Source organism: Gamsiella multidivaricata (assembly GCF_025024155.1).
Source record: "Gamsiella multidivaricata strain RSA 2152 chromosome Unknown BC939scaffold_6, whole genome shotgun sequence".
NCBI lineage: Eukaryota > Fungi > Mortierellomycota > Mortierellomycetes > Mortierellales > Mortierellaceae > Gamsiella > Gamsiella multidivaricata.
The window spans coordinates 420,979-436,084 of record NW_026251714.1 but is presented as its reverse complement, the minus strand read 5'-3'; the positions used below and the strand labels follow the sequence as shown (position 1 = coordinate 436,084).

Genomic DNA, 15,106 nt, shown 5'->3' with positions numbered 1-15,106 from the left:
TTAGTCGATACGATACACTCCCAGAGTCTCGGCTAAGACACAGTAAAATGGTGCGATTGCAAGGCCTCATCAGTCACCAACACTCCCTGCAAAAATGTCATGCGATGTTGATATGGATGTTACGTGAATGGTTAGCGGAGGCATGCACACGCGGAGGAAAAGAAAAAAAAACAGGGTTGAGTCTCTTCTTAGTCCGCAGGCGCTCGTTTCGAAAGAGAGTACTTATCTGTGGTCGCTGGCGAGGTGCTCTCAGCTCCAGAGCCATTGCGGCAGAGACGAAGGATGAACATTATAGCAGTCACACAGAAGCTGAAAGAAATTGGTGGCAAAAACGAGGCCCATGGATTTTTGCTATGGCATATCCATTGTAAAAGTGCAGCTAGACAAATGCGGACGTTATTGTCGTTGTTCTAATTTTTTTTTATTTATGCCGTGTTGGAAAAGAAAGAAAAAAATGCGTCCAGTTCAGCAGTTCAGTTCAGGTCTAGTATTCCCGGTGTCCTGCTGCACCGTTGCCTCGATTCGAAGACATTCCATTCGATCCATGGCCTCCAGAAGCACCCAGACCAGGGTTTACCATACTAGCGCCTAAGACACCATCCTGTGCAGGGTTATATGTAAAGCCCTTGAATTGGAGCTGTACAGTCTCACTCAGGAAGGACGATTCGACCACAGAATCCAGTGGCTCTTCACTCGTGAACTCCTCGTCAAAATTCGACGTATCTGTTGCTGACGAGACCGAAGGCTTGAATGGGGGGTGGATTCTCTTGGCCATTAGATGCGGGAACGAAATCGGCTTGAAGAATGAATGCTGCTTGATTGCGCTCGATCCATTGTTGCCCAATCGCTGGTTCGGATCACGCGTTAGAAGCGCTGTCAGCAGCGACCTAGCATCGGGCGAGACCTCATCCGGGAACCGAAGCTCGTCCTGCAAGATCTTCCTGTACATCTCATGAATGTTCTCGTCATAGAACGGTGGCAGACCCGTCAGCATCTCATACAGCAAAACTCCGAGCGTCCACCAGTCCACCGTCTTTGTGTATCCCTGGCCAAGGAGTAGTTCGGGTGCAAGATACTCGGGTGTGCCACAGAATGTGTTTGTCGTCTCGGTCTCGGTCATGCCCAGCTTACAGAGTCCAAAATCACAGAGCGCAATATGACCGGTGTAATCCAACAAGATGTTTTCGGGCTTGAGATCTCTGTAGACAACATTGAATCCATGCAGACACTCTAGTGCGCAGAGCAGTTCTGCAGCATAAAACCGGGACCGTTCCTCGCTAAAGCGGCCTTCGCGTTGCAGGTGGTGGAACAGCTCGCCTCCATTGACAAAGGCAAGGACGAGATACAGCTTTTCAGGCGATTGGAATGAGAATTTGAGTGGGACGATGAACGGATTGTTGATCTGCGCAAGGACAGTGCGCTCGGCAAGGGTGTGGTTGACTTCACTGCGTGAGATAATATGAGCCTTACGCAGGATCTTCATGGCGTAGATTCGGGAGGTATCGCGCTTCCGAACTTGCATAACCTATTGGACATAATAAAAAGGACCTAGAGTCAGTTACAAGGCTCGATAACTTGATATGTGTAAGTTTGAGCGTTGGAAAATATCATACCTTGCCGAAACTGCCCTTGCCGATCACCTTGAGCAAATCGAAAGCATCAATGGTCAAGGGTGTGTTGGCCTATTATCCCAAATGTGATTCATGTTAGTTATGTTGGTGTATCAATTTGGTTGAGCTGCCAGAAAAAAAGGCATACGCACACTCTTAGAGTGCCTGATCTGCCGACGTCTTACGTTGCCGCGCTTATATGCCAACTGGACTCGAACTTTTCCAGTGCCGCCCTGAAGAGGAAACCAATCATCCTGCATCTGCTCCTCCCAGCGGGGCTCCAGTTTGACATTGCCCAAAAACACATCCTGACTCGACGTATCGCCCTCCTTGAGGTCGCCAGACTTCGAGTCTGCGGATGCAGATGCTTTGGGATCAGGGATGCGAATATAGAGCGAAAGTTGAACATCCGACTCTCTTGAGACGTCGCTATAGTGGTTGAGAGAAGAGCATAGGGGTGCAAGCGTTAGCATGACGTGGTTATCAAAATAGAACATGGATCCATATGCTCTTCGTGTATGCTCATCGATAATTGTCATATTAATCGAGCGCAATATGTTGTGTGAGGTGGGAAAAAGAGCGATCCTGTGAAAATGATCCATGTCATGTCCAGTGTCCTGATCAAGACACAATACATCTGTGGCGGGCATATATTGGACCGGAAGCCGAACCAGGAATAAGTCTGCCAAGCGTGAGAGAGCCATCTGTCTCAAGCGCGAGGCATTTTTAGTATTGAACAACACTGGTGGAGATTGGACCATGCTCTCATATTGGTTAAAAGACCCATGCCGGATACGCTCTCCACATCTTTTCTTCGCATTTTAGATACCCAAAACAAAGTTGAGATTGGGAAATGAAAAATGAAAAATGAAATGAAATGAAATCCCCTTTGACGTATAGTTGGAGCCAATATGTTTGGTAGGTTGTAATTCATATAGCTTCCATGCGTTCCTGTTTGTTTCCTGTTCCTGAATATTTGGAATTGCTGTGCCCAAACAAGAAAAGTGCATATCGCTGATGATTCTGTCGGCTATCAAGTGCGACGGTCAGCAGACTGCTCCTGAACTGGGGGTAATAATAGGTCCAGAGTGGGCATGCCCTCCTACGCACACCACGCTCAACGAAAAACCTCACTAGGATAGCGATGACATGGCACGATAATGGACTCGTAGCGACTTACAAGTGAGCTCTGTATTGCCAGAGTGGGTTGGACACTTCGCCACCGAGAGCGTCGATCAGAACCTCATTCTTGTCAAACTCCAGGACGGCATAGGGCAACCACCATTTGCGTTGGAGAGATTCGCGGTTATTGGTGATTGCCTGTTGTTGTTCCTGCTGATCTTTTGGCACGAATGGAAGGTTGCTGGATCCGGGAGGAAGAGTTAGTCCTCTGGCCTCGACGACGCGGATGATAAGCAGCCCGCTCTTTGTTCCTGGGGGTGCACCACTGTTGTTGTTATTGCTGTTGCTGATGTTGTTATTACTGCTGAAGTTTTGACCCGAGATGTTGGTGTTTGAGGGTTGTGCCTGAGCCAGACCGTTTCCAGGATTCGTTGGCGGAGATGGGGACTTGATCTGGAGCGAGGAGCTGAAGTTTGCGGACAGGGCAGCGGCCTCCTTTTCCCTTTCCTTTTCGCGTTCCTTTTCCTTGTGTTCTACGAAGGGCGGAGGGATAGGGAGTGAAGGGTGGGAATGTTAACGATGGTCATTGCATGGCATTCTTTTGAAAGAGATAAAGGCGAGATCCCGAGGAAACGGACTTACTCTTGGAGTGCAACCAGGACATGTTGAGCGATAGTGAGCGGCTAGAAGGGAAGGAGGGTAAGTGTTGGGGATTGTTGACTGTGTGCTTGGCTGGGTGATGAAGGAAAGGTGATGAGGGTGGAGTCGATGAGGAAGGGCAAAAAAAAAGAAAGAGATGGGATAACAGGTTGGCTTTATATCCGAACAACGTGCTCTGCCTCGGTCTGATTCGTTCCTCTTCCCTCTTCCCCCCCTGAAGTGTTCTTCTTCCTCTGCTGCTGCTGTGTTTGTCCCTCCTCCCCCTCCTTCTCTTTCCCTCCCCTTCCCGTGCAGTTCCTTTCCCCCATCCCGCTCCTCAGCCTCTTTCTTCAATCCTCCTTCCATCCATCGCCACCACTCCACCATCACCATCACCACCACTCCATCTCCTTCTCTTTTCTCTTTCTTCTTTGTATATATGTATATATATATACTCCCTTCTGTGCACGCATCCGACTGAGCCCTTGTTTCTTTCTTTTCCTTGTGTTCCGTGTCTCGTGTCCCTCATAGCACGCGCCATACATGTTACGGCCCACGTTCTTCCTGGCACTCCTGTGCCTACTGGTCCTCTACTGGAGACAGCCCACCACCACCACCACCACCAACTCGGCTACGTCCACGACTCCCAACGCCAAAACCAACGGCAACCAGCATCCCTTCACAAAGACAACCAGGCGCACAGTGGCCGTCGGAGATCTGCACAGTGATCTGCCCCAAACACTTGCAGTGCTACAGCTGGCCAAGGTCATCGACGACTACGGCAATTGGTCCGGTGGACAAGACACTCTGGTGCAAACTGTACGTACTTCAGCGGAAAAAAAAATAATAATACCTGGGATGGAGCAACGTCGCTCAATTGAAACTTTCCCACACTTCCTCCATTGTTTCTATTCGACAAATCTATGTCCGAATAATTATTCAATCATGAACGAACGACGATCGGACGTGAATCGATTTCTCAACCAGGGTGATATCGTCGATCGTGGCCCCGACACCATTGCAGTCTATAATCTCTTTGACAAGCTACGCAAGCAAGCCCGTGAAGCTGGCGGAAAGGTAATAGTGTGTCTTGATCACTTGCTCTTGTCCTGTTTGTCATCCCATCCATTTCAAGTTGATTGATTTTGATTTTTCTTCTTCCATTACAACGACGACAACAACACAAATAGGTCGTCAACGTGTACGGAAACCACGAGGTGATGAACTTGGGTCAGGATCTGCGCTACGTCACTGAAGAGGATTATGCCTCCTTTGGCGGACGACAGAAGCGAAAGGAAGCCTGGGATGTCAAGACTGGCTGGCTCGGAAAGATGATCTACAGCAACTTCAATATCACCTATGTTCATAACGGGCACACGGTGTTCAGTCACGGCGATATGGAGCCTGAATGGGCGCGTCTCGGTGTTGAGACTTTGAATGACCTGACGAGGGAAGCTATTTGGAAATCGAACTATCGGGCACCGGTTTTTCAGGGAACGGGTATATATCAAGGACCCAATTGCTTGAAGGACATGAGCGATTGAGGAGGCGACGATTATTCTAATGGCTGCGTTTTTGGTACCAATATAGGTCCCATTTGGAGTCGATCGTACGCCACAGAGGAGGGTGGGATTGAAGCGACTTGTAAGAGAGTCGAGGAAGTCAAGAAGGCGCTCGGGGTAATGCCTCGCTTCATTGTCAGCCTATTGTGTTGATATAAACTCTATGGTTTGACCTTTTACACTGCCTCTCTTGTTATCATTCTCTAGGTGAATCGCCTTATTTCTGGTCATACGCCTCAGTACCGGACCGGAAAGATCTTGTCGATTTGCAATGGAGGCTACATGGTCATCGACGTCGGCATCAGCAAGTACTATGGTATGTCGTTTGTCGCTTTCAAACTTTGTCAATGATGGCAATGGCTTTTTTCCTCCGCTCTATGCAAACTAAAGATGAAACCGATGTATTTCTCATTTCATGCGATATAGGTGGACATTTGGCTGCACTTGAGATTATCGAGGAGGATGGCAAGGAAAACATCTATGCTCTTTACCCCGGAGGAAAGCGACTTTTGTAGGAACATACAAGGCTGGGACTTTATGTGTATTAAACACGACGCTTCTCTTCTCTCTCTACAATAATCTTGATGAAGACTAAATAAAAATATTTACATATACTGCATGTGCGTGGAAAGAAAGAGGACTACTATCGAGAGAACTTCATCATGAAGGCGACGATGAGGCCTCCGATGACCACACCCTCGGTAAAGCCGAGAGTGTGGGAAGAAGATTCGACCTTCTTCTTGGCCAGGGCTTCTTGGTCCTTCTTCCAGGAGAGCAGCACGCTGGTGATGTCCTCGACAATCCCACGTCGCAGCTCTTGCACGTCGATCTCCTGGTGCTCGTGGGAAGCAACTTGCTTGTCCATACTGATGCTTGTACTTGTACTGGTCGTGGTGTGTTCTTGGACGTGTGTGGCTTCCGACTCGGTGGTGGCGGATGGAGAGTGATGAACCGACGAGGGATGATCTTCGTCTGCTGTTGTGAGTGGATGAGGTGAATGAGAAAGTGTGAGAGAGCAGGAGGGAGACTGTTGTCAGGAGAGAGTAAAGATGACCCTGCAGTGATGCACGCGGGTAAGGAGGGATAGGGGGTGGAGAGACACGTTGTGAGTAAAATTAAGGTTATCTAAGACACGAGGATTGACTTACAGGAATGCACACTCGGACTGGGCAAGGATCCATCCTTCTCGGGGTCGTACCCATCCTGCCAGTTCAGCTCATCGACGCGACTGGCGCGAAGTGTCTGGCGTCGCAGCATCTCCACAGCCTTCATGATCATCGACCTCCACTTCAGATTGATCTGCATCCTCTCTATTAAACATCCCATTTCAACAATGGTTAACGATCGTCCTTTCTTCAAGCACCTCTTCAAGCTCAGCAAAGATAACCTTACCAAGATCCTCCTCACGAAGATCAATGAACTGGGCGCCCGTCAAGTGTGCAGTCTACACAAGGTAAAAAAAAAAAAAATAGGAGAAGCAAAATGCACTGATCAGCTTCTCATATCCTCAAGCGCTAACTTTTTTTCCCTTCCACTTTTAACAGATAAGTAGCTTACCCGCCGAACATATCTCCCCAGATCCTCGGTAATGGCGCGTGGATACAGCCTCAGACTATACCCAAGGTACTCGGCTACATGTCCACTCGTCCACGACCTCACATCCGTTGGCAGATCCGGGTACGGAGTCTCATCAACAATCAAGGTCGCCGCTCGATTCTGTCTTGACTTCGCGAAACTATTCGACCGCTTCCATGGCGACGACGGCGGTGAGGGCAAGGAAGAGATCTCCGACAGCGTCGGCAGGGATTCTGATTTCGTCGCTACACTCGATCTCACCGGCAAACTGTTTCTTCGCCCCAGACCTCTTTCAGTACGGTTTTGTCCCTGTGGGATATTAATCGGCTGTGGTGTTGTAGGAGAGGTCGCGGTGGTTTGTTTCGGGCTAAAGAACTCGTCGGAGGGGGACATGAGTGGAGGGTAGATGTATGCTTTGGGGGCGATGGATTGCTCCCTGAGGGCTTCGGAGGGGTAGGCGAGAGGGATGTTGATCTTTTTGTAGTGGTATGTGGCAGTGGCAGTAGGCAAGCGATGGTCCTGCTGGTCATGGATATCGGTGTGGGTATCGATGGTAGAGGACATTGAAGTGATAATTGGATCCATGGACGAAAGAGAATGAGGATAGGTTACAGAGATAGAATAGAAGAATAGAGTAACAGAGCGGTGCTGTGATATCGATGGGGATGGTAGTAAGAAATGGTCATGAAAGAGAAGCAGAGGTCATTAAAAAAGGAAACGTAGGAGTCGTCTTGACCGAAGGAACTGTTCAAGGCGGGTGGAGAGGAGTTAAAGGGAGAATGAAAGGAAAGAGTGTGTGCGCAGAGGGTGTGTGATGCGGTGGTGCTTATATAACAGATGTAAGACTCCGCACAGGGGCAGGGGCAGGCACTGTAGGAGTGAACCCCTTTTTTGATGACCCAGTGACCAAACCCATACGCGACCAACGATATGATTACGACGGACCATGGCCAGCGACCACTCGCAGCAGTGTGTCATTAGTATCCCTTTGCTGCCCTGCTGCTTTGTTGATGGTCTTGCACGCCCATCTTCCCAACGACTGGTGAAGTTCCTCTGCAGTTCAACCTCCCCCTAGACTCGCTTTGTGTCCTCAGCCATTCCATGCGCGCCTTCTTTCGTCATTTCTCACATACGCTCTCTCTCAATAACAAATGTCCCCTTTTGTGTTCCTGTAATGGGTGAGGGCACAATGTAAGGTTGGCTGATTTTAATGAAATGCCCTTGTTTTTTGGCGCGTCAACTCATGCCTGCTATGGAAGCTGGGGCCCTGAAACATCCAGAGTGCCCATATTAAACTTATGCAGCAGACCGATTTTGGTTTTGCCACCAATTTTTTTTTGTCCACGCCGCGAAAACGAACAAGACAAAAAAACCCCCGACACCACCGCTCCTCGAAAGGCGTATCAAACAGGTCGGGATTCGCGTTCATCTCACTATTATTTACAAAGATCAGGTTTCTTAAAGCGTCTTCATTTTTGTAAAAGGAACACTAGTTTGCTATGATGTCTGGAGCTTAAAACGTCCAGGGCGAGAACTTTTTTTTTTTTTTTTTTTTCATTTTATCTGTCGTCGTTGGATCTTATTCCGATTGCGGATGGCCGTCACCCCGCAGACACCGCCGCAGTGCTGCGGGAAAATAAGGTTCGAACTATATTTATTGCATTGATTTCGTACAGCGATAGACATGTTCCATGGGTGGGGGGAAGTGGGCGGATGCTGAGTGTTATGAATGCCATAAATACGCAACCCACCAGAGGCGTTCGTTTTCTCTCCACACTCCTCATTCATCAGCAAAGAACAATCCATCATACAAGTAACAGCCCTGTCCAACAACTCTCCTTCAACTTCCATCACCATCTCCACCATCAAGTTATCCAAACACCAACAAGCCCGCCTTCAATCCTACATGACCGTCCTCCACTCCTTCTCCCACCCTCGCCACGGCCTCTCCCTCTCCACCTCACCCCCAAGTCATCTTCAAGACTACGAGACCATCACCTCCGTCGACCTGTTCCATTTCTCATCGCCCGACGCAGAGTTCTTCAAAGACGACATCCATCGACAACGTCGCGCCGAGGTCCTGCAGAAACAGCGCGATCGCAACGTTCGGAACTACGTTTTTAAGAAGCTAAAGAACCGAGGCGGCGCAAATGGTACCTGGGACGAAGAGCAGAAGATCCGACAGAAGCGGGAGCACCGTCGGAGACAGCAACATGACACCGACAGTGGCAGCGACCATGGCAACGTGGTCAAGTCAGAATGTAAGACGGCCTCGTGCATCCAGGGACGAAGACTCGCCACGAAAGCCTCGCATGGTTCAGGACTTTCGGTCACTTCGAGCTCCGAGGGATCAGATCGCAAGAGCAAAAAGCATAACAAGAAGCGTTTCAACATCAACCGGTCCAACAAGCGCGCAGATCGCCATCGCCTTCCCTCGGACGAGGCATTCTCAGACTCATCCGACTCGGAGACCACTTCAGAAGACGAGAATGACGACCTTGATCACGGCCCTGGACAGTGCTCTTTCACCAGGGGTGTCGAGGTTCTAGTCGAACACTTCCGGTTCAAGCACAATCTCAACTTCAAGGTCGATGACGATGAAGGCGCTGACGACGAGTCCGAGGGCAACAAAAGTAGTGCGCTCGGTCAGAAGCTGGATGCGCTCGAGTGGAAGCGGGCGTTTGAGCGGAAATTGGACGAGAGAGATCAACGCCGGGTACTACAGATTACGAAGCAGCAGAAGAAGATCACAAAGGATTCCAAGGGCAATAAGTCCTTGGGCGCCTAAGCGACGGGGAGTGGTGTTCTCTCTCTTCGTGTCTTGTTCATTCGCACATCTTATACCCATCTCAGAATTCCCGGCCATCGCCCGCACTTGTAAACATAGATATTGCGCGACAATAAACCACAGTCCAAAAAAAAAAAAAAAAAAAGCGATCTAGCTTTCTTGTCTTTATGAAAGATCACTAAATCTTGCGCGTCTGAATCCAACTGTTCGCGTCTTGGAACTCCTGCGCCAACTCCTTGCTCACCGCACCCGCAGCTCCCAAGGACTTGACTGCATCGATCAAGGTTTCCCAGAATGCGAACCCCCTCTTCAACTCTTCCTTCACGCCCTCCGCGAGACTCGACAGCGAGGTCGCCCCAATATGTTCCTCCACCTGCTGGACTACCTGGTCCTTGGTGTTTCCGGCATTCAGGGCCGAGGTCTCCAAATACTCCTTGACCAAGATCCCGAGGACTGTGGAGGGCTCGACCGCGAAGGGGAGTTGGGTGGCGAGTTCGGAATAGTCCAGTGTGTCCTTTTGACATTCGTTCGCGAGCAGCATCTCCAGGATCAGGGATTCGCTCAGATGGCGCAGGTTGCGTGTCAAAACCTTGTTCACGCTGTTGAATGCGAGCAGATCACGGCTCAACGGACCAGCCCACGGCTTGGTGCCCTATATGTCGGTGTACAATAAACAGGTTGAGGCATGCATTAAGCAACCCATTCAAAAGAAACGCTGTAGAGAAAACGAAAACAGCCGCCTCAAATGGATGATCTGGGGGGGGGGGGCTCTTCTCCCTCTCCTTCTCCTTCTTCATTATCTTACCTTGAAGCGCGCACTGATTAAGCTGGCAGTTCTAGAAACAAGACGGACCGCTTTTGTTGCAGCCTCATCCTCCAGCACAGCCTTCTTCGTATAATTGTGACTGTACGGTCTGGACGTCAACAGCTCTGCCCTGACCAACTCCAGCGCGATAAACAACGCATCCTGGAACTCTGCCGGTGCCTTTGTCTCTGCCTTGAAGGCTTCAACGATGGCCTTACCGTAAGCAGAGGGCTGGTGCGAGGATTCGATGAACGAGCGAAGCTGGAGCAACTTGGACAGGTGACGGGTCTGGACTTCTGCGAGGGTCGCGAGAGGGGCTGGCTTGTCGGTGCCCTTGGCCAACACTGTCGAGGCGGCGTCGGATGGGTTCGTGACCAAGCCCAGCGTGAAGGAGTAGTTTGGAGTTTTGATCTAATGGATGGAGCAAAAGGACGATTAGAACAGAGATACTACAGTTAGCGCACGAAAGGGTACCCTTGAGATCGACATGTAAAAATTAGCGCCTTATAAGGAAGAAAAAAAAAAAAAACATACTTCCGCCTTCTTGAGCTCCTTTTCAATCGATTGCTTTCCCGATTTCCAGTTCGAGATATCCTGAACACTGACAGGAGCAGTATCCGTCTTGATGACATGTTCCAAAGGCGCTACGTTGTTATCGTACCAGTGTACGATCGAGATCTTTCGATCATAGAACTGGTTCAGATGGGACTTGGTCAATGCCATGATCTGCGCCTTGATCTTCATGATGTCCGTTGTCAAAAAGTTGCGGTACTCCTTCGTCTCGCCGTTGCACAGGGGCGAGAATTCCGCGCCATATCCACAGAGAAGAATGTTCAGAGTCGTATCCGAGACCACGCCCCGGGAGATGTAGTAATAGACTTCATCCGGAAGACGGTATCCGATGAATTCGTGGATATCTGAGGGCGCCTGGTTCACGTTCATCGGCTCAACGTGGCCCTCATCTGTCAAAATTGGGTGGTGTCGCATAGCGCATCGCATCCTGCAGAACAGATCCACATAGGTGTTTTTGACCTATTACCGCCACAAAAAAAAAAAAAAAAAAAAAAAAAAGATTGTCAATCCGTCAGATAAACCCTCCGATTCAGTATTGTTTCCCATGCTTAAAAAGTATACTGTCCGCCCATGTTACCTGTGGAGAATCTGCATACGCCTTCACAAAATTGAATCCAGTTCCGCGCTGCTGCAACTCGTGGATGCTCTTGTACGCGAAGCCACCCTCGGTAGCAAGCGGTGGGAAGGTGTGGCAGTGATCGACTCCAGCGAGAATGCAGAGGTCCAGGAACTGGTCGTCCGACAGATTCAGGTCGGTAAGCAAGGCCTTTTTGGAGATGACGGAGAAGGTCTGCTTCGTAAAGTCGATCGAAGTGATCACGCGGTCAACGTCGAACATGAGTAACTCTGAGCCAGCATAGATCGCGTGAATGATCTGCTTAGGGTTGCGTTCCAGATATACTAGCTATGAGGTGTCATGCATACGAGGAAAAAAAAAGGGTCGTTAGTCCTTGTTCCCACGCCCTCTGCAACGATCAGCGCAGCAAAGCCGACTGTGACATACCTGTGCACCAGCGCCGTAAGGTGCTCTGATATAGTCGATGTTGTGCTCCTTCAAGATCCTGATGACGAGATGGATCAGGTCAGGCAGAGGAAGAACAAAGGACGTGCTCCAGGATGAGAGCGCCAGTTCCATCTTTCCAGAGTTGACGGCATCCCATGCGGTGTTCCTTTTTGAAATCCTTGCATCGTCATTGACGTAGGGCTTATCCTTGCGAATCAGCGCCAATCCCGAGAATACAAACAATGGATGGATCGAGGCGGCCCTAACAGAAAGCATAGGTGAGGCTCGATGAGTTCCAGGGCGAATGAACGTAGTGACAGCAGAATCAGCAGCCCGGGAGTCCGACATAGAAGAACGTCCAGTGGGTGTCGACATACTTGAAGCCTTCAAGTTCCTTCTCAATTGCTCTGCGCAAACATGAAGGTGTGCCGCCGATGCCGGCGAGGTATTGCTCCGATGCGGACTGGGTGACCTTTTTGAGCCATACGTTGCCGTCGATGCCCAGACGAATATCCTTAAGTATCGGCAGCTGTTGGACCAAGGTCAGGTTCTTCTGACTCGTGTAGACTAACAAATTCAATGCACAGAATGTGATGGGTTAGTCGTTTGTGATTCCACGGTGGTGTCCACTCCAGACGCGATTCGATGAGGGCGCTCCTTTTTGGCTATCGACGTGTTCAACTGCATCACTGCATCTAGAATTGTTGGTCATTGGTTGGACGGTGAAGACTGACTTACAGTCGAGATGTCGTACTGGCATTGGTGCTGGTTGTGGCGGTCGGAATGTTCTGAGGATGTAATATATAAAGGGGATATCTAGCGCGAGCGAGGGAGGATGCGCATTTGGACAGGGGTAGGTTTCCAAGTCGCGGCCCTTAACATGGAGCCACAAACGCGAGTGGATCCTTCTTCTTTCCTCTGCACCACTACGTTCCCACAACGGCTGTTCATTAGTGCCAAGTCGAGTGTCTTTCTCCATCCCTCTTTCTCATTTCCTCTCGACTTCTTTTCAGCGACCTGCCGCGTCCCCACGGCCAGGTCTTCTCGCACCGAGCAATGCCTGAAAGGTCAACTTGTTCCTTTACTCTTTTTTTTTCGTGTTTTCGCTGCATTACCTTTATTCTAATAGCAATTCTTCGCCGCTCCGCTTGCTCTTACTCTTGACCGCAAGGGTGTGATCTATTCCCTACTACTCTTACACAATATGAACCGCAGCGAAGAGCAGTGCAGTGTCGATGGGGACTGGATATTTCTGGGGCAGTATCTCAACCATCTGGATGGTCTTGATTTTAGCGACTTGTCGGGACAGGACCGGGACAGCCACAACGAAGACTCGCTGAACCAGCTCCATGTCACTACAGAGTTTCAATCCGCAGGAGTCGATCTTTGATCACATGGGCGTCTACACGGACGGTACTATTGACCCACACCCCCTCATGGAGCAGCCGGAGCAGTCGGAGCAGCCTTCCAGACCCATCACAACTGACAGCGCCCAACTCAGTCAAACGAACCATCGCTCCTCCTTCTCACCCGTTCACTCTCATCTTACATATGACGCGAAGACACCCGTTCGTACAAAACAAGTAAAGGGTACTAACAGAGCCAAGAGTCCCAAGGTTGCGGATGCTGATCGAAAGGGACGTGGCTCCTCCTCTCGCCGCCGCCGATTATCTCGAAAGACGCAGGAGCTGAACTCGAATGAGCATATGAATGTGCCTGATAAGAACAAGCCCCATAAGAGATGGAGTCCTTATAGGCATGAGTATAAGGCATTGGGTGAGAAACAAAAGACGTACGAGATCAAGGTTCGCACGTCTTGCGCTGACAATGGCCTTGTTCTGAGAGTCGCCGTGAATATGTGAGCAAAAAATCAAACGACATTGTACATAACTTTATTACTGAAGAAAGTGTTGATCAAGCAGCAACAGCAACAGCAACAGTAGCAGCAGATAGTAATAAAACAAAGCTTTATTCTCTTGCACTTTTTGTTCAAAAAAAAAGAAAAAAAAAAAGCTAATTGCCTAACGTGTCATGAAATAGAGGGTCGCTGCATGGAGGCTGAAAAGCGCTGACATGGTAGTCAGGGAAGCGATGAGGGGGGAGCTATGGTTCAAGCGGATACAATAGCAATTCTTTCAATCACAGCGGACAGCAACGAAGACAGAGGAATGAACGATGATGGTTGACCCGCCGTAAAAGATTGCATCCTTATCGGCCATCAACTTTCTCGTATGGCAAAGACGATCGCAGGGATGTGAGCACCATAGACAGGCTAAGAGTCGAAGTTGTTTGAATTTGGCAAGGACCCCAAAAAGCGGAAACTAAACAAAAGGTGGAGGTTTACATTCTCGAGATAGTGGCCCTTATCTGATCATGAATGCAGATGACTGTTCTTTCAAAGACCGGGGAAACGGCTATGGGTAGCATGGTATAATGCATGGGCAAGATCATTCGCCTGAGAGTGGACAAAGGAATGACGGTCTTTGCTAGGTGCTGCGCCCAAGAGCGGTGCCTGACAGCACGCACAGCAACAAATCAATCGGGGTAGGATGCACAGGCTATCAATAATGCATCCGTAGAAGTCGGGAGAATGTACTTTGGCATGCATGCATGGTTATGTTTCGTCTCGCCCTTTCCTTGATCGATAGATAAAACGATGCATTATAAAATAGGGAGGCGGCCTGAAGCCATACAAGGAGCACCTCCGTTCATTTGCCATGTAATACTGTGATCATATCTAATATACATCCATTATGCTGCATGCATGCATGCATTTCCTATCCATACGCTGGCATGGAAGACACCTAAGTAGCTTAAGCACCCAAAAAGTCCGCGGCAACCATGATATACAAGCGTATGACGCTGGTTGTTATGAAAAAGGTGAATCGACTAGTTATCAGTGGGATGAGGGTTAGCTTCTGCTACAAGCAACAGCCCTTTCAGTGAATGCTGCATTTGTTGTTGTCCTTACAGCTGTACACATCCGCTGAGCGAGTAGGCAGAGATCTTTCGGTTTGTTTATATGCGAACGCCCATTTTCTATGACTCCCAGGCTCCCTGGCTCCTCTGCTAAATCTGGTTGCTAAAGCTCTTTCTTGGCCTTTGCGGTGCTGCCTCCTGGCTCTTTGCGTCTTGCATAAGAACTCCTTTTTGCTGTAGCGAAATCATTGATGGAACGGATCCACCAGAGCAGTCTGTACTCTTCCTTTTCTTTCCCTCTGCGTCAAAGGAGAGACTCTCTCTTTTCAATGTAATTACAGGAGCTAATATCGCTACCGCATCCTCACATTAGGATCTTCAGCACCGTTTCAAAGCACTTCCTTGACTGAACTACCTCCTTCCTTCCGTCTGTACTAGGTGTATACACTCGCGCTTGAATATCGCCCATTTTCATAATCCTCTGTATTATAGTACTCGTCTTGATATCTT

General features: G+C 49.3%; 6 protein-coding genes across 6 annotated transcripts; 3 read left to right on the top strand and 3 right to left on the bottom strand.

Annotated features, from left to right (window-relative positions):
* Positions 1-402: 402 nt before the first annotated feature.
* BC939DRAFT_438736 (Pkinase-domain-containing protein) lies at positions 403-3,570 on the bottom strand. Its single transcript, XM_051553877.1, has 5 exons — positions 3,375-3,570; positions 2,791-3,265; positions 1,763-2,039; positions 1,614-1,682; positions 403-1,525 (listed from the first exon to the last, which is right to left on the bottom strand). Exons 1-5 carry the CDS (start codon positions 3,394-3,396, stop codon positions 485-487), a joined length of 1,884 nt encoding a protein of 627 aa, XP_051416473.1. The 5' UTR covers positions 3,397-3,570; the 3' UTR covers positions 403-484.
* Positions 3,571-3,593: 23 nt separating this feature from the next.
* Positions 3,594-5,537, top strand: BC939DRAFT_438733 (Metallo-dependent phosphatase-like protein). The gene is made up of 6 exons (XM_051553876.1): positions 3,594-4,190; positions 4,359-4,448; positions 4,562-4,871; positions 4,962-5,050; positions 5,141-5,249; positions 5,360-5,537. The coding sequence occupies exons 1-6, from the start codon at positions 3,915-3,917 to the stop codon at positions 5,446-5,448; spliced, it is 963 nt and encodes a 320-aa protein (XP_051416472.1). The 5' UTR covers positions 3,594-3,914; the 3' UTR covers positions 5,449-5,537.
* Positions 5,538-7,298, bottom strand: BC939DRAFT_438729 (uncharacterized protein). Its single transcript, XM_051553875.1, has 4 exons — positions 6,491-7,298; positions 6,326-6,377; positions 6,082-6,243; positions 5,538-5,908 (listed from the first exon to the last, which is right to left on the bottom strand). Exons 1-4 carry the CDS (start codon positions 7,091-7,093, stop codon positions 5,577-5,579), a joined length of 1,149 nt encoding a protein of 382 aa, XP_051416471.1. The 5' UTR covers positions 7,094-7,298; the 3' UTR covers positions 5,538-5,576.
* Positions 7,299-8,230: 932 nt separating this feature from the next.
* On the top strand, positions 8,231-9,422 carry BC939DRAFT_438726 (uncharacterized protein). The gene has a single exon (XM_051553874.1). It carries the CDS (start codon positions 8,415-8,417, stop codon positions 9,294-9,296), a length of 882 nt encoding a protein of 293 aa, XP_051416470.1. The 5' UTR covers positions 8,231-8,414; the 3' UTR covers positions 9,297-9,422.
* Positions 9,423-10,297: 875 nt separating this feature from the next.
* On the bottom strand, positions 10,298-12,841 carry BC939DRAFT_258494 (PIN domain-like protein). Its single transcript, XM_051551043.1, has 7 exons — positions 12,416-12,841; positions 12,055-12,244; positions 11,678-11,939; positions 11,252-11,578; positions 10,874-11,133; positions 10,636-10,794; positions 10,298-10,512 (listed from the first exon to the last, which is right to left on the bottom strand). The coding sequence occupies exons 1-6, from the start codon at positions 12,654-12,656 to the stop codon at positions 10,746-10,748; spliced, it is 1,329 nt and encodes a 442-aa protein (XP_051416469.1). The 5' UTR covers positions 12,657-12,841; the 3' UTR covers positions 10,298-10,512; positions 10,636-10,745.
* On the top strand, positions 12,604-13,613 carry BC939DRAFT_438723 (uncharacterized protein). Its single transcript, XM_051553873.1, has one exon. The coding sequence runs from the start codon at positions 13,027-13,029 to the stop codon at positions 13,537-13,539; it is 513 nt and encodes a 170-aa protein (XP_051416468.1). The 5' UTR covers positions 12,604-13,026; the 3' UTR covers positions 13,540-13,613.
* The last annotated feature ends 1,493 nt before the right edge of the window (positions 13,614-15,106 follow it).

What these genes read in the sequence shown, in the direction of transcription:
- BC939DRAFT_438736 (XM_051553877.1), bottom strand. Translation starts at nt 3,396, where the DNA reads ATGTCCTGGTTGCACTCCAAGA. An exon ending in AGATCAGGCACTCTAAGAGT is followed by an intron (nt 1,683 to 1,762) that starts GTGCGTATGCCT and finishes TTGGGATAATAG; the next exon opens with GCCAACACACCCTTGACCAT. An exon ending in GCAAGGGCAGTTTCGGCAAG is followed by an intron (nt 1,526 to 1,613) that starts GTATGATATTTT and finishes TATGTCCAATAG; the next exon opens with GTTATGCAAGTTCGGAAGCG.
- BC939DRAFT_438733 (XM_051553876.1), top strand. Translation starts at nt 3,915, where the DNA reads ATGTTACGGCCCACGTTCTTCCTGGCACTCCTGTGCCTACTGGTCCTC. An exon ending in CCCGTGAAGCTGGCGGAAAG is followed by an intron (nt 4,449 to 4,561) that starts GTAATAGTGTGT and finishes CAACACAAATAG; the next exon opens with GTCGTCAACGTGTACGGAAA. An exon ending in ACCGGTTTTTCAGGGAACGG is followed by an intron (nt 4,872 to 4,961) that starts GTATATATCAAG and finishes GTACCAATATAG; the next exon opens with GTCCCATTTGGAGTCGATCG.
- BC939DRAFT_438729 (XM_051553875.1), bottom strand. Translation starts at nt 7,093, where the DNA reads ATGGATCCAATTATCACTTCAATGTCCTCTACCATCGATACCCACACC. An exon ending in TCTTCGTGAGGAGGATCTTG is followed by an intron (nt 6,244 to 6,325) that starts GTAAGGTTATCT and finishes GATGTTTAATAG; the next exon opens with AGAGGATGCAGATCAATCTG. An exon ending in CAGTCCGAGTGTGCATTCCT is followed by an intron (nt 5,909 to 6,081) that starts GTAAGTCAATCC and finishes CACTCACAACAG; the next exon opens with CAGACGAAGATCATCCCTCG.
- BC939DRAFT_438726 (XM_051553874.1), top strand. Translation starts at nt 8,415, where the DNA reads ATGACCGTCCTCCACTCCTTCTCCCACCCTCGCCACGGCCTCTCCCTC.
- BC939DRAFT_258494 (XM_051551043.1), bottom strand. Translation starts at nt 12,656, where the DNA reads ATGGAGAAAGACACTCGACTTGGCACTAATGAACAGCCGTTGTGGGAA. An exon ending in CTTACGGCGCTGGTGCACAG is followed by an intron (nt 11,579 to 11,677) that starts GTATGTCACAGT and finishes GACACCTCATAG; the next exon opens with CTAGTATATCTGGAACGCAA. An exon ending in TGCAACGGCGAGACGAAGGA is followed by an intron (nt 10,795 to 10,873) that starts GTACCGCAACTT and finishes CATCTGAACCAG; the next exon opens with TTCTATGATCGAAAGATCTC.
- BC939DRAFT_438723 (XM_051553873.1), top strand. Translation starts at nt 13,027, where the DNA reads ATGTCACTACAGAGTTTCAATCCGCAGGAGTCGATCTTTGATCACATG.